The 14,982-nt window shown below is 41.3% G+C and overlaps 1 protein-coding gene across 3 annotated transcripts in view; it reads right to left on the bottom strand.

Annotated features, from left to right (window-relative positions):
* Positions 1–1,142: 1,142 nt before the first annotated feature.
* The window catches only part of RBM6 (RNA binding motif protein 6), a 53,967-nt gene continuing 40,127 nt past the window's right edge, over positions 1,143–14,982 (bottom strand). For 2 of the 3 annotated variants that reach the window (XM_053377391.1, XM_053377392.1), the window contains exons 7-21: positions 14,652–14,726; positions 12,857–12,917; positions 11,900–12,193; positions 11,483–11,643; positions 10,536–10,633; positions 10,054–10,096; positions 9,533–9,590; positions 7,611–7,702; positions 7,363–7,521; positions 6,009–6,098; positions 4,874–5,134; positions 3,908–3,982; positions 2,827–2,924; positions 2,303–2,432; positions 1,143–1,405 (exon numbers count right to left, since the gene is read on the bottom strand). In XM_053377391.1, the coding sequence (XP_053233366.1) occupies positions 1,280–1,405; positions 2,303–2,432; positions 2,827–2,924; positions 3,908–3,982; positions 4,874–5,134; positions 6,009–6,098; positions 7,363–7,521; positions 7,611–7,702; positions 9,533–9,590; positions 10,054–10,096; positions 10,536–10,633; positions 11,483–11,643; positions 11,900–12,193; positions 12,857–12,917; positions 14,652–14,726 (1,821 nt within the window). In that variant the 3' untranslated portion in view covers positions 1,143–1,279. The remainder of the gene's footprint in view (positions 1,406–2,302; positions 2,433–2,826; positions 2,925–3,907; positions 3,983–4,873; positions 5,135–6,008; positions 6,099–7,362; positions 7,522–7,610; positions 7,703–9,532; positions 9,591–10,053; positions 10,097–10,535; positions 10,634–11,482; positions 11,644–11,899; positions 12,194–12,856; positions 12,918–14,651; positions 14,727–14,982) is intronic. The other variant, XM_053377393.1, reaches the window with a different exon arrangement.

Here is a 14,982-nt window from a genome sequence, read left to right as displayed (position 1 = left end):
CATTGTTAGCTAAATGTGCAACCAAGCACATTAGTTGGGAAAGCATCCTAAGCTTGTTTATGCAGAAGTTGGCTCCAGTGAGAACACTGGCACTGAGCTCCAAGCAGAACTGGATGTGACTTGGGACCTGTGGATGTAACAACAGGGAGGAAAATCTGACTAGAACTGCAGCACCTCAGGAGTTCAGCCACTCCCCATCATTTTTTCAGATTACAATCTCTCACCTGCACACCCTTATTTGGGCTCTGAAGTAAGACTGGTATCATACTGATGCATATATACGTTTCCCCAGCAGGGATACAGTATTGGGTGTGGAGGCTGTAAACAGGAAAATTGTGGCCTAAAATGGTTTGTGTATTTCTATTCCCAAACATTTGAATTTGCACATTGTTTAAATGCACCCCAGGTTAGTAAGAATTAAACCCTTTGCCCAAAAGGAGGCATTTGTTGTAAAAGCATAGGTTAAGAGGATATTGATATTGCCCACTCATCAAATGGGCGAAAAAAATACTAGGTTCTCATAATATTGTAGCATACTACAGGCTGGAATCCTATACATATTTACCCAAGATTAAATCCCATTGAACACTGTGTGACTTGCTTCTGAGTAGCTATGCTTAGGGTTGCACTGCCTATGGCTAAAACCAGCAGCATACCCAACTGGTGATCAACTATGATTCTTCTCTTCAGCTTAATGCTAAAATACCATGTAGCTAGAACAGCTAGGAAACTTACAATGCTTCAGAAATAGATGGGCTGCAGTAAGTATTAGGAGGCTGCAATGTGGAGCTTGGTAATTTTATATAATATCTGTATCCATCTATAATTGCTTTATTGTTTTGGCAATTAATCTTATGCAATTGCTGTTATTTTCTTTATACATTGTGCTGCATCAATTATTTTGGTAACATTGAATTGCTTTCGATTTCCCTTTCTGTTCTTATGAAGTTATTTATTACTTCTTTAATATTTCTATATTGTTCATTGTATATCAATAATCTTATTTTCTTTCACTTTATGAAAGAAAGAATTAGGCTATTATATAACATTGTACTATCATTTCAAAGGCATTTAAACAGAAACTATTTCTCCGGTAAGATTCAGCTCAAAAATCTGTAAAGAGGGAAAGAAGAGACCAAACATTGACTTTTTTTGTTTTATTCCAAAAACAAAAACACACTTCAGCAGCAAAAAAACATTGATTCAAAAAACAAGACAGACACAAAGAAGGGCCGGAGGGTATGGGGTGTGTTGGGTATGGTGGGATGTCTTTACAGGTTCATTCAAGTTCCTTGTAGCGGGCAAACATGACTCGCCGCACAGCATCTCGGTACGTTTCATTAGATTGCCTTCTGCTGGGCCTCCCTTGGGTCCCTAATCCTGCTCCCCTCTTTCGACTTTCAGCCTGGAAAAATAAAGAGAGAGAGGGAGGGAGAGATAAAAGCAGCTAGTTGTACTTGCACCTAGAACATTCACCAAGTTCACTTCTTATCACTAGGGAAGGAATAAACATTGCTTGGCATGCTACAGACAGATCCAGTACAGGCATTCACCAAACTCATGAGGGTGAAAACTGCCCCTCCCCGCAAAAGCCCACCCATGGAGGCTCCTCATGTCTTTCCACTCACTGGGCAAAAATCAGAAAGGAGCCCCAATGCAGGGACATTGCGGGCAGGACTTGCCTGCACATGCACACACCCCTATCTCTAGACAGTTTTAGCCCTTTGCATGTTCAAGTGAGTACCTGAACAATCAAAAGCCATTTCAAGCTATTTAAAACATAGCTTAACAATATTGCTTTGAGTAAGGATAATGTACAGGCAATACATAATTTAATACCAGCTAGCTTTGCCTAAAAAATGCTGTAAATAAGGACACTGAGTGTTTGGTCCTTTAAGTGGCCATGCTATGCCACCTCCATTCTTGGGGATCCTTTTCTGAATCCCACCTTCAGCACCAAAACCCACCTTGCTCCAGTATTGCCAACCACATTAAAAAAACCTATACCCCTCACTTTCCACTTCATTTAAGTGCTCAAGACAGCTAACATAACAGGAGTTAACAAAAAATATAACTAGAACAGCAATGTTTTCATGTGAAGACTCTGCTAATAATAAGGACAGATTGACTTCCCAGGGCAGGATATTCCATATCCTGGGTGCTGAAACCAAGAAGACCCTTTACCTCACTTCCACTAATAGCACTTCAGATGCCAGTACGCAGAGATATTGCAGGGATCCTGTTCATGCTTGTAAGATGCAATAATTCAAAACAGTTGCCTTTGCAAACACAAGAATTTTACCTCCACTGGTGACGTCATGCCCTGTTCATTGCGACCCAAACCTGAACCTTCCTTCCAGCCCATAGCCTGCATCATACGGCTTCCTTTGTTATTGCTCTCCAGTCTTCCTCTATCTGAGGGCTTGTAGTCACTGCAAACAAATGTAAGTATGCTGGCATGAATAAACTTTCAGGAGCACATCTGCTATAGAAATTATTGTATAAGCAATAGCGTGTTTTATAGAGGCAAAGAAACTTTAGGAGCCGGGCTGTTAGCTGCCTAAAGAATGAGCATCTAGGCCAGGGTGCATTAATTTTAATAGATCTATTCTGGATAGAACTTAGCTGGATACAACTGAAAGAGTTGGGAGGCACTTCAGTTCCCACCATCACCACCATCTGTCAATACAGGAAAGCCATTACGGCATCCCTGTAAGATAGTCATTGAGCCTCTAACCAAAAGAGATCACACTTTGCAAAGCAGCCTGTTTCACTGTTACAGAATAAGCTGGCAAAAACAACTTTGAGATAAGAATGTCCCAATACCTTTCAGAATTCCTGAAATTCTTCGGTCGTTTTCTCTCTGGAGAGTTCTGTTCCTCAAATCTCTCTCTTCTGTCACCTCCTTTTTCTTTAAACCTTCCCTTTATATTAAAAGGCAGAGTTAGTGAAGATGGCATCACAGATTTCCCCTCCCAAAATGCATTCATTCACTAAAAATTATACATTTGTGCAACTAACCTAAGGAGTGGAGAAAAATTCCCCAGTAGTCCCTCAACACTGCAACAGAGCATCTTGCTTTATTTTCCAGACATTTCCAAACAAGCATCTACAAGAACCTACCCATCTTATTAACTTTGCATTATCAATGTAATATCAAAGTACCACTTTGATCTTGCATCTCCATAAAATTGAAACCATTTGGTTATCTTTCAGGGTGTTTAATTTTCTTTGGAAGTGTGGAATGAAGTGCTAGCATTAAGGCAGAGAGGGGCCTGACATTCAGATCCAAGAACACTGCTGCACACTGAAAGCAAGACTTTTCTGTGGGCATAAATTTAACACTCAGAGTCTACATCTTCTGACAGATCCATTTTGTCTCTCTCCCTATCAAGGCAAGACGAGAGCCAGTGCAGTCTCTCTGCACAGCTAAGAGAAGAGTCTCCAGGGCTGGGTGTTTATAACAAACCATATTCCTACACGATCAGGTTGCTTAATTCTTTCCCACTTGGAGCCTTTATTGGCACTTGACTTTATTTCTAAATAGCAGGTAGACTAATAGCACCCAGAAAAACAAGGTAAACAACAGCACTCTCCAGATGGCAAGGGAAATCTCAGGGAGGCACAGAGGTCACACAAAGGAAAGTTCTCAATATCAACTGATGGTGCTGCTTAAGGCTGTCATGGCATGACAAAAAATTGGGTAGATGATGGATGATTGTTTAATTCACTTTCAGGACCTGGAATCTAGATACCTGCTGCACTCTGTGTGTGTGTGTGTGTGTGTGTGTGTGTGTACACACACCCACACACACCCAAGTAAGCATTGGTGGGGCACACAGGGAATTAGTGTTTTGTTTATGCAGAGCCACAGCTGCACAGGACCATACAAAGCAGATGTAATTACCTCACGTTCTCGCCTCTCCAAATACGCAAGCTCTTGTTCCGATTGTTTTATTTTACGATGAATTTCTAGGTTTTGCTGTAAGAAGCAAAATGAATGAATAGCTTTTGAATTGTCTCACTTCAGGCAATGAAAAATATTTATTCTAGCCATGTAAAATGTTTAGCCATTTCTTAAATTTTGTAAGATAGTAGGATGTATGGGCAAACATTTGGAAATAAAACGAAGCGCTATACTGAATTCCAACAGCTGAGTACATATTACTACAAAATAAATATGCCTAAGAGTACAAAATGAAAGCAAAGAAATTTAATTTATTCATATCCATTCCATGTATTGCTGTTCCTAAAAAGACAGTTTTCATTCTCTTAAAAATGGCCACCTGAGGCCTTGTTTCGGGTGTCATTGCCAAATGAAGCTTGGGCACCAACTTGGTGGAATGCCCTCCCCAGAGAAACTCAGCAGGCAATGACTGTTCCCTTTCAGGTATAACCTGGGATTTTTAGGAAGCCTTTGGCTAATCTAACACTGTTGGTGATTCTCAGTTGTTTTGATTTTTATTTCTGCTGAGAAGGGGATTGGAAAGGTTTGCATTGAGCTCATTTTGGGGAAAGAGTAAACAGGATCATATTGACCATCTAACACTTTCTGATATCTCCCACAAGCTCACATGTACCATCCTCTTTCCTCTGTCCCTTTTCAGTATGAACCATGGTTTAATGCTACACCTGCCTTGTGGTTAACACAATCTGAAACCAGGATTTGAAGCTGTTTTCAAAAGCAGGCATAACACTAGCAGATCACAGCACTGAAAAGAGAAAGGAGTGCGTTCAAGCAGGACACAATACAGGAAGGAAGGAGAAATCAGGAAAAATTACATCTTTGAGAGGCACTTGTGAAATATGGAGAAGTTTTGTTAAATGAAGTATGAATAGCAGATTCTCCTAAATGGGCTGCTTTTTTCCTTACTTTGTGAAGATTGGAAAGTTGTTGATGCTTGATCAGGACTTCTTTATTTGGAAACTGTCTCCGGCAAAGTAAACATGCTAACTTATTCCAGTCAGTCAGCTTTTCTTCATCATTTTCAAGCTTCTGTGGCCGCTCCTCCTGTTGCACTGGTGGCCGTGGAGGCTGTGGCTGTGGTTCCTCTTCCTCCTCCTCCTCCTCCTCATTGTCACTGTCTCCACCATATTCTCCTAGGAGTCCTATCAGAGGATTCACCACCTTTGGCTGAAGGGGCGGGAGTGGGGGGGGCAGAATGAGAACCACATGCAAACCAAAGCCAGTTCAGTGGATCTGAGGTCTTAGATGCCTTAACTGATGTATTACTGGTCTAGTACAGTTGCTAAGTGACTAAGCTACAATCAGGGAAATCCCTGGTTTGAATCTCGCCTCTACCATGAACTCACTAGGGGGGAAACCAAAATGTAAGAAGACAAACGGAAAGCGTGCCTGCATGCAAAATAAAGATAATTGGGAACTGGTACTATTGTTGCATAAATTTGACTTTGACTCAATCCCTGATTGAAACAAGAGACTGAAATGGTACAGGCCATTCAACTAGCTCACAAGTTGAATGCAACCTTCTGCTGCATGTGTAGACCAAATCTAAGTCAGCACTGCTGCCTCTTCTGTCTTGCACATGGTGCTCCTGTTGACATGTTGCTTTTTTTGATGCACATTACACGGACAATTTGAAATCTGTTACAATTTCTCCTCATTTTCAATCAATTTTAAAAAAACTGATATGAAGAGAAATGAAATCTAAACAACTTAGCCCATCAAGAGAAACACTAACAACAAAATCCTATGCATGCAAATTTATTCAGAAGTAAGTCCCACTAAGTTCAATGGCTCCCACTTGAAAGTAGGTTTAGGGATACAGTCCAAGAAGCCCCCTAACCACACAGCAGTCCATTCAGTTTTGCTGCAAAAAAGAGGGGGACAGGACACTTTCCCTGCTACAATCCTAAGAATTGTGACTGACTAGCTTACTACAACATGCACCCGACAAATTTCAGCAGGACAGTAAGCCTCATACTTGATAAGATCAATAAATAATAATTAAATGTTCCAGATGACAAATGCCAAGTAAAGTCCTTACTGGGGGTGTACTCTCTTCTTTTTTCAGTGTTGGAGGTAGTGGTTTTTTAAAGACATCTTCTGCAGGAAGTTTTTCTTCTGGATTCTCATTCTGAAACATTAAGACTGGGAGTTAAAACTTATTGCCAGCTCGACTTCCCCACTGCCTGCCTCCAACCATTTTTCTTACTAGTACCTTTACATCCTTTACAGCAACAAGCATAAAGGAGATACATGGTTTCTTGTCTCTCCTACTTTTGCTATCCTCAGTTATACTCTTTTGCATCTAAGAATGACAAACTGTGGCTGAGAGTCAGAGGGGTGTTCCAAAGGGATTGTGTAGCTGGTAGATACTTAGCAAACAGCGCATCAAAGCTGTAAGGAGGAACACGTATGCCAAGTGTTGAAATCTGCTACTGGCTGTATGAGATGTTGAAAATATGCTTTCAGCTCCTGTTCTTGAATTCAATTAATGTTGCTCTTCCCTCCCTGTTCAGATCAAGTCAAACTAGCTTTTAAACAAGAGCAAGTGCAATGCACTCATTTACTGGGTAACTCTTAGCACGTAAGATTCTCTGGAGATTACACCACAAGTATCAGACCAGATTGTGCATGGAAACTTGGTATTTTAGATATCCAGTTTACTACTGGAAAATTCTCCTATTTATTCAGAATGAGTCACAGGAAAACTGGAAGCTTGAGCAATTTGAGGAAGCAGCATGTAAATCAAATTACAGTCCTTTGTCACTCTCAGAACTTTTATCTCAAAAGAAGAAAATAATATTGACAGTTATACTGAACTATTTGTGCCCATTTATGGGCTTACTAACACCTCCCTTGGAACTCTCAGTTCTGGATGTGAACTGGGCTTTGCTCTCTTGGCAACTTCAGGGACTAAGTAGGATTGTATGTTTTCAAGAGTGAATGGTCATTTTTAAAATGCTGTGTACACTCAAGTGGTGTGATCTGCAGTGTACCATCTCAACAGTCCAGTGAATCATAGTATTTTCTACAAATAATGATTTTTATACTTTAGTCACTTTGCTTGCATCTTTTAAAACACACACTTAGGTTTAGTGGCACTTGGTTTCTGGATCCACAAACCTGTGCCCTCTTTTGAAAGAGTGTTTGATCTGCTTGTTTTTATGATCAAATGAGCTTTTGTGCTCATGAAGAAGCTGGGTGCCTTAAAAGGATTATGCGTTTAAAAGGAAATTGGATTATCTACAGGTTAAGCTAAACCCGATCTATTGCATATTTTGCAAGTTCCTAGACTTGCCTAGCTGCAAAAGCAAGCTTTGACTATGGCAGCATTAATCTTTGGACCATGACAATTTGTACAGTTCATAAGAATGATGATGGCGCAGCTATTTTACCTTGGCCGACTTGTTTCTGTGTCTCTCTCTTCTCTCTCGGTTATCTCTACTGGATGGCTCATCTCGTTCACTTGCCCTATCCCTATCCTGGCTCCTGCGCCTCCTCCCAGTATGCGGTGGTGGGGATGAAGATGCTTCTCGACCCATTGGAACATCTCTCTGGAAGGAGATATTTGGTACATGTTTAGAGAATATTTTCCCCTGGCACTGAAATGGCAAAGTGAGCACACACATGCACATGCCCTCACCTGAGTATTGGGATCATAGTATACTCCTGTAATGGGGTCAAAATAGTTTCCAGTGTCTGGATCATAAATGAATGTGGACACATCGGAAGAAGCTGAGGGGGAAAAAGAAGTAAGGACAAACATCATATACTTCTGAAGATGTCAAACATTATTTAAATAAAAACAGAGATGGCCCAAGACATTCTGGTGTTCGAGGGGGAAGATTCCAAAGGGTTGCCAGGATAATAAATATATATTAAACTAAATACAGTGGTACCTCAGGTTACATATGCTTCAGGTTACATACTCTGCTAACCCAGAAATAGTGCTTCAGGTTAAGAACTTTGCTTCAGGTTGAGAACAGAAATCGTGCTCTGGCGGCGCAGCAGCAGCAGGAGGCCCCATTAGCTAAAGTGGTGCTTCGGGTTAAGAACAGTTTCAGGTTAAGTACGGACCTCCGGAACAAATTAAGTACTTAACCCGAGGTACCACTGTAACTGCTGTTGCTTAAAGATACCCTGAAACTCTGTCTTATGGTAAGGCCAGCCCTGAAAGAATGGGGTAATGCTTGGGTAGAAATTATCCTGCTCAGAGACTAGATGATGAAATTTCAACCTAAAAATTTAATAAGGACGAGGTGACTAGCACTGCACATCTCTACACGTGCTTCAATGTATTTCTCTCCAAGGAGTGAGAAGGTGTCACTTTTTTGGCTTGATCATTTCCTGAGGCCTCCAATAAGTGTCAATCCAACAGAAGAGAACCAGTCAAATTATAACCAAGCCAGATCTTGGGGTGCATGTAAGAAATTAGTGTTTGCATTTGGTATCACTCCAAATACCCTTTCTAAGCTGGTAATTATGTAGGGCAGGGAGAGCTAACTTTTCAGCCAAAGACATTCAGTCATCCCTCCAAGAGCCACTCAGCAGTTTCACAGAGCTCAGTCTCACACATACACACTCTCTCACACAAACACAAATGCAATTAAACACTGAAACATGTACCCTCTCATATACAAACACATGCAGACCCACATACACAAAACCAGTACTTACAGCACTCCCCACTCCAGCGCTAAAGGAGAAGGCAAATGCTGGCTTAAAGACTAGGCGTAATCTTCAATATCAGTGCTATGGTACATAGTGCTGAGATCAGAGATAAAAGATTCCTATGGCTACCTTTTGGAGTAGCTCTCTAAAGAACAAGCAGAGGGATTCTATCTTCCAATCACTCTCTAAAGGATAGATAGCTTGATCTCCTGATCCCATCAGGAGATAAAAGTTGTGGGGACCAATGTCTACTTCCTATGACTTGGTAAGCCAGATATGGCTCACAGGCAAGCCACATTTAGCGCAGGGAAGCCTTGCGATTCTACACTAGATTTGGCTGAATTTTTCAAGTCAGAAAAAGTTCTTCCAAGATTTTGCAGTCAGAATAAAAGTCAAACATAGGATCAACACGCATTTTCACTGAAAAATCTTCGATGTCCAATACAAAATCCAAAAAACAGGAAATTTCAGGCTGGTGTACACGTTTCATTTTGTTTCAAAGCATACTCAGCTTTGAAAAGTGCATTTGCAAAAACTTATAATTGTTATTGAAAATGTCAAGAATTCTATGGTCAGAATTCAACCAAAACGTCTTGGCAGCACAAGGATTTCCATTTGCACAACTAGACTTCCTCCTGCACCCTCCCCAAATCTGCTCCAGAGGGTTGGGGAAACCCCTAGAATAGATTTAGGGGGTGCACAGGGGGAAGAGGAGGGAAGAATGTTCTGTTGCACAAGTAGAAATCTGTATGCTGATGGAACATTCACAGCAGTGCTTTGCTGGATATAACCCTATAAGGAACATTTTAAAAAAATGGAATAAGGACACTGAGCTTTCACAAGTAGAAAGTGACCAGAAGAACACAGTAACAAGAAAATGAAGTTGAGTCTTACACTCTGATCTTCGCTTCTGTGAGTCAGCGCCTCTCCTGTCACCTGTGCCCCGCTTGCCCTAATACAGAAAAGGCATTTAAAAACACAAACCAAGAAAGCAGAACATCTGGTGGACATTTCCCCACAATTCAAAGTACTCCAGTCTAATCTGCATGTATTGGGTTGTCATGCAATAAAAGGCATCGATGTATGCTTCTCTGACCTAAATGTGCAACTCAGGAAAGCCAGTAAGTGGTCCTTTACTGACATCAAAAGGCGCTAAGTCAGATCAGATGTGCATTACCGAAATGCCTACAGAAGAGATGACCTTCTCCTGCTCATCATGGAGGAAGATTGGAAGGGCAGTAATCTGAACCAATACTGGAAAATACAGGTAATTTCCCTCGTGGCAACTTCTATAGAATAGTTAAGAATGCCAGCAAACACTCATAAATCAAACTCTTCAATCCCTCAGTGTCCGCATAGCTGAGGCAGGAGTCAATTCCCTCAGAGTGCCATCAAAGATTGTACTACAAGCATACCTGGCTATAGCGTGGAACATCACTGTGGTCTCCATATTCATTTCTAGCAACAAAAAGAGAACATCTGAATTAATACCAGTTTAAGTTTTCTGAAGATTCTACATGCATGGCAAGTGTTACTTTTGCTTCACTCTAATGTTGCTAGTTTCAGTGGGCCATTTGGTCAACAAGAAACTTGGCTTTATAGCTCAGTCGGCTGTTGCTCATGTTCACTATGACTACCTTCCAATGGCTTAGATGTGATATCACCACATTGTTGCAAAGGAACTATGAGCTGAGTTCACAGCCATGTTAACAAGGAGATTCAACTGCATATCGTCATAACGCTACTGTTTTGTTTTGTTTTTGTAAACAACGTCCTCTGCAAAACTTCCCTCAAATGTTTAATCAAGCATCAATCTGAATGTTTTGATGCCTGGTGTAAAAGCATATGTTGATAACACAGAGTCATAATTGTGTGTTTTTAGTGAGGTTTCTATTACCTCCTCTTTCCGGTGGCTAGGTTTACATCCACAGCACGGCCATCTATGCTGATTGGGGGATCCAGATCTTGTAAAACCTTCACTATGCGGACTGCTTCCTGTGGAGACAAGAATCCAGTTGGGGGTGGGGGGGAGACAAGTTTGAGCCACCAAGCCAGAAATAAGTTGTCACAATAATAATAATTTTATTATTTATACCCCCACCCATCAAGTTCCTCTAGCGGCCCTAAGTCCAAGTGAGTCCCACCCGTCCCCAAAGGAGCTCTCACTTTCCTCCTCTTGGTCACCAGTTCCCTCTGACACCAGTTGATCCAAGGCATACTCTTTCTCTTGGCCCAGCCTTTATGCCCTGAAGAAAAAGCTCAAACCCAGACTACAACACATAGCCACAAGGAGTTCAGAAGCTTGACTAACTATAGCTCAGCATTACAGGTGAAATCAAACAAAACAGGTACTCTCTACCATGGTTTTCTAAAGCAAGTCAGCTTCAAACTATGGCTTATGAAGCTGGCTTGTTTTTGTAAACCATAGTTAAGGTTAACCACAGTTTTGTGTTTGGAGACAACACTGAGCTGTGCTTAATAAACTATAAAGTGGAAGCTTTATGGCCACATCAGGAGGAAGAGCATCCTCTTAATGCATTAACTATGCAACCACTGCTGGCTAGCCTTGGACAGAGAAGGCAGAAGAAATTGTTCCAATATTGGAACTAAACATTATACACAAAAACACAAGCCAGAAGGGGGCTCCGTCACATAAGAAGATAAAGGCACAGGAAAACATCCAGTGTTGCTCCAGATTTTACAGAATTGTTCTTCCTCTCCTTCCCCGTGAAGCACATGGGGGGGTGCCCTACAGGACAGGTGACACTGTTTGCACAAGGGTATGTCTACCATAGAATTGTCAATACTATACTGTGCAGTGGTGGGTGGCGAATGACAACATACAGCATGAGAGTCCAGTTCAATGAAGCCATAGGTGTAGCCCATCCGACCGGCTTTGTTCTTCATGACACGCACACTTGAAGTAGACAAGCGGACGTAGGGTGCCAGAAGTCCTACAATCACTTCCGGTGGAGTGAAGCGAGGGATGCGTTTTAGCATAATTGCTGTTAACAAAGTTACAAGGAGAAAGTGAAATATTACTTCAGGAGGAGAAATGTACATCAACTTTTCTGTCATCCTGTGTCAAAAGCTCCTTGTATTAGGCTCAGCTGACTTGAAGACTACTCAGTGTTAAAATCAATAATGCTGCAGAACACAAAGAGAATTCTAAACTGCAAGCTTCAATTCAAGCCTCTTTTTGCAAGTTACTCAAGTCCAAGTGTCCATTATGAACTCAGTGAGACCAAATAATCTACTTACTTTTACTCTCATCCTCCTGATGTTTGGTTTCCATGGATTCTCTTCTTGAACCATGTTCTTGGTTCTCCCTTCGAGGTGGGTACAATTCAGAGTCCCTTTTCTTTTCTTGTGAAGGCCATTGTTCCCTACTTTCATCCTTCTTGGGTTCAGGTTCCTGAGGTTGACTTCCCTGCTCAGAAGTAGGTTTCTGAGGAGAAGGTTCCTGTGGAGGAGCAGGGTCCTTAAGAGGTTCTTCCTCTGGTGTTGGTTCCTCAGATAACTCTTCCTCCCCCTTTTCAACCTTTTCTTCTGTTACTAGCAAAAAGTAAAACAAGTGAAGCCCTGTCTGCAGTAACCACTGTATTAAAACTGTTCTTTTAGTCCCTTATATGTGTTAGTGAAAACTGTTTTCAGCTTAGCCGTCTGTATATTATAGACTTGTTAGTGATTTACATCAGTGATAGGCAGGATCACACTAACAAACCAGATACAAGGATCAGCATAAACATGAGTAGCACCACTTGTTCCTCTAAGTCTCCATTGTTAGCCTTTAACAGCTTGGGAGGTAATTTCTTCCCTTCCCCTCTCTTTGGTAGTGCCAGCTTGCCAACACAGCATTACTGAAGAGAGAGTCTTTGGATGAAACACTGCACTTTCAAGCAAAAAAAAAAAAGTATTGCAACTCATACAGACTTAAAGACTGTTCCAAGTCCAGACCAATCTCTGTCAAGGAGAGTGCTTGACTAGTTTTAAGTTGACCATCTGCAGAAAGGAACACAGTAACTCTACCAATAATGCTGGCAATATCTGCTAGAACATCATAGTTGAGGAACCTACAGCCCTCCAGATGTTGTTGGTTCCAATGGGAGTTGCGGTCTACAACATCTCGAGGGACACGTGCATCTCAGTTTTTTATTCACTTAGAATTTACACTACTATTTATTTATTTAAATGTCAATTAAACAAAAATAGGCTCACCATCTCTTGGGAGTCTGCAGTAATAACAGGATGAACGATACCCTACTGTGGACACTTTACACTGCAATGAAAGAGGCACAGCATGAGGGAAAGACACTTAAAATGTTTTTCTCCATCCAATATACTTTGTAGCTCTTATACAAATGCCATTGCTTTATTAAAGCATAAGCTGAATGTTGCATCAAAATGTGTGTGTGTGCTACCACCTACATCTCCAGGGTTGTTGGCATCTGTCTGTTTTGAGAGACAATGGAGTGTGCCTCTAGGGATGAAGTGAAACCACTGCATTAGGCAATATATATGGTGGTCCTGGGCTGCCCAGATGACAAGACCTCGCTGATGTGGTCCAAAGGGAAGCAGAGCAATATGTTTGGCACCAGCTTGGCTGTAGGAGTTCCCGGAAGGAGGCATACAAGGCGCCATCCAAATGTCTTAGGGCTCCATTCCGGATTTGTGTAGGATTCACTCCTAAGCCTTTTCTTGTCCCAAAGATATTCCGCAAGAGAGCAGAGGTTTGAGACCAGAGTTTTCCTTCTCCTAGACTGATGAGGTTCTTCTTCCCAGGTTGTTGAGCCCCATCTGCCCCAATCTCCATGGTATTGTGCAGATAAAAAGCATGTGTTGTCATGCTAGTGTTTACCCAACTCTTGAAAGTGGCAGCTAAATGAATTGGGGTGGGTGGGGGAGGGAGGGAGGGAGAGGAAGGATACTTACAGAATGACACATTATGCTTCCCCTGCCCCCCAAATTACACATTATTGGAGACGCAAACTGGCAGCTCCCATGCATCTGCTCATAGTGTAGTTTAGGCCTTAGGCAAGCAGCACCGGAGCCTGTGTCATTAAGAGGTCTTGAGTTCAATGGAACAAAATCTCAAAGCTGTCGATTATCATCGCTCCTCATTGGCAATATCCAAGTCTTATGTACTTCAATGGAATTTGCTTGTAATAAAACCTGCTCTTGATGAAGCTACCTGTGAAGCTTATTATCTTCATTGTTTACAGCAGCCCTATATATTACAAAACATTTTCCAGTAGTGCAGGTTCCTTACTTTTAATGTCTGTTTTTAAAGTACTGCAGGTGCCAAATAATGCCCATTCTGCATTTGTAAGAACTTGATCATTTAGTATGGCAACTCCTACACTTTGGAACTCCCTGCCTATTGTGATCAAGCAGGCGCCTTCACTGTATTCTATCTTTTTTGCACATACTGAAAACACTGCTGTTTAGATAAGCCTACCCAGATGCTTAGGAAGGCGAGGTAATTTTAATCTGTTTTAGGACTTCAACTTTTGTATGTTTTAAAGTAGAGTTAATTTTTTTTCTTTATTTTACTGTTTACCAAAATTGTAAACCACTTTGAGGGGTTGTTGTTGTTTTCTTCTTACAGTCAAGCAGTGTATAAATTTTATGAATTAAACAAATAAATAAAGCAAACGGGGGAAATACCTCCGGGATTTTTATACTAGACGCCAATTCACAAACGCCTCATTTAATTCGAAGAATTCTCAACTCAGAAAGCATCTAGTTTTGTGCACATTCCCTCCCCTGCCAATGGGGAAACTCTGGCAGCACCATCCCATGTGGGCTTAGAAAGATTCCACATCCCAAAAAAATCACATTTATTTTCTCAGCAGAGGGATGGTACACATATACCCACGACATTCTTAGCAGCTGGAGATCTCTCCCCCAGAAAGTAGCACACCAACAGGATAGCATTCAACACACTGTATCTGTGGTCTTATTCTCAATACGCTTTCTGAGATAACTTGCAGTTCTCTTTCCATATACTCACACGCCTGCAGTGCCAGAATTCAGGCGACTGGCTATATTCCAGAGTCACTTCTTTACCACCAATCACAAGGTGTCCCTATTAAAATCAAAAAGAGAAAGGGGAATTTACTTGCCAAACGTAACAAAAACAAACAAACCTGAAGAGGGACTTTATTGGGGAAAGTCATGTGGCTGATTTAAACACCTGAAATGTTGGAAATGAATGAAAACAAACAAGGAAAAGGTGACTTCCATTTCAGATACATCGATTCTATACTGCTATAAGCTGACAGAGCAAAAATCTCAAGTTAACTCTACAAAGAAGAGGCAAAATGGTATTGCCTTTAATAAAG

This window comes from Podarcis raffonei, chromosome 2 (genome assembly GCF_027172205.1).
Source record: "Podarcis raffonei isolate rPodRaf1 chromosome 2, rPodRaf1.pri, whole genome shotgun sequence".
NCBI lineage: Eukaryota > Metazoa > Chordata > Lepidosauria > Squamata > Lacertidae > Podarcis > Podarcis raffonei.
This window is presented reverse-complemented; position numbering and strand designations above follow the sequence as displayed.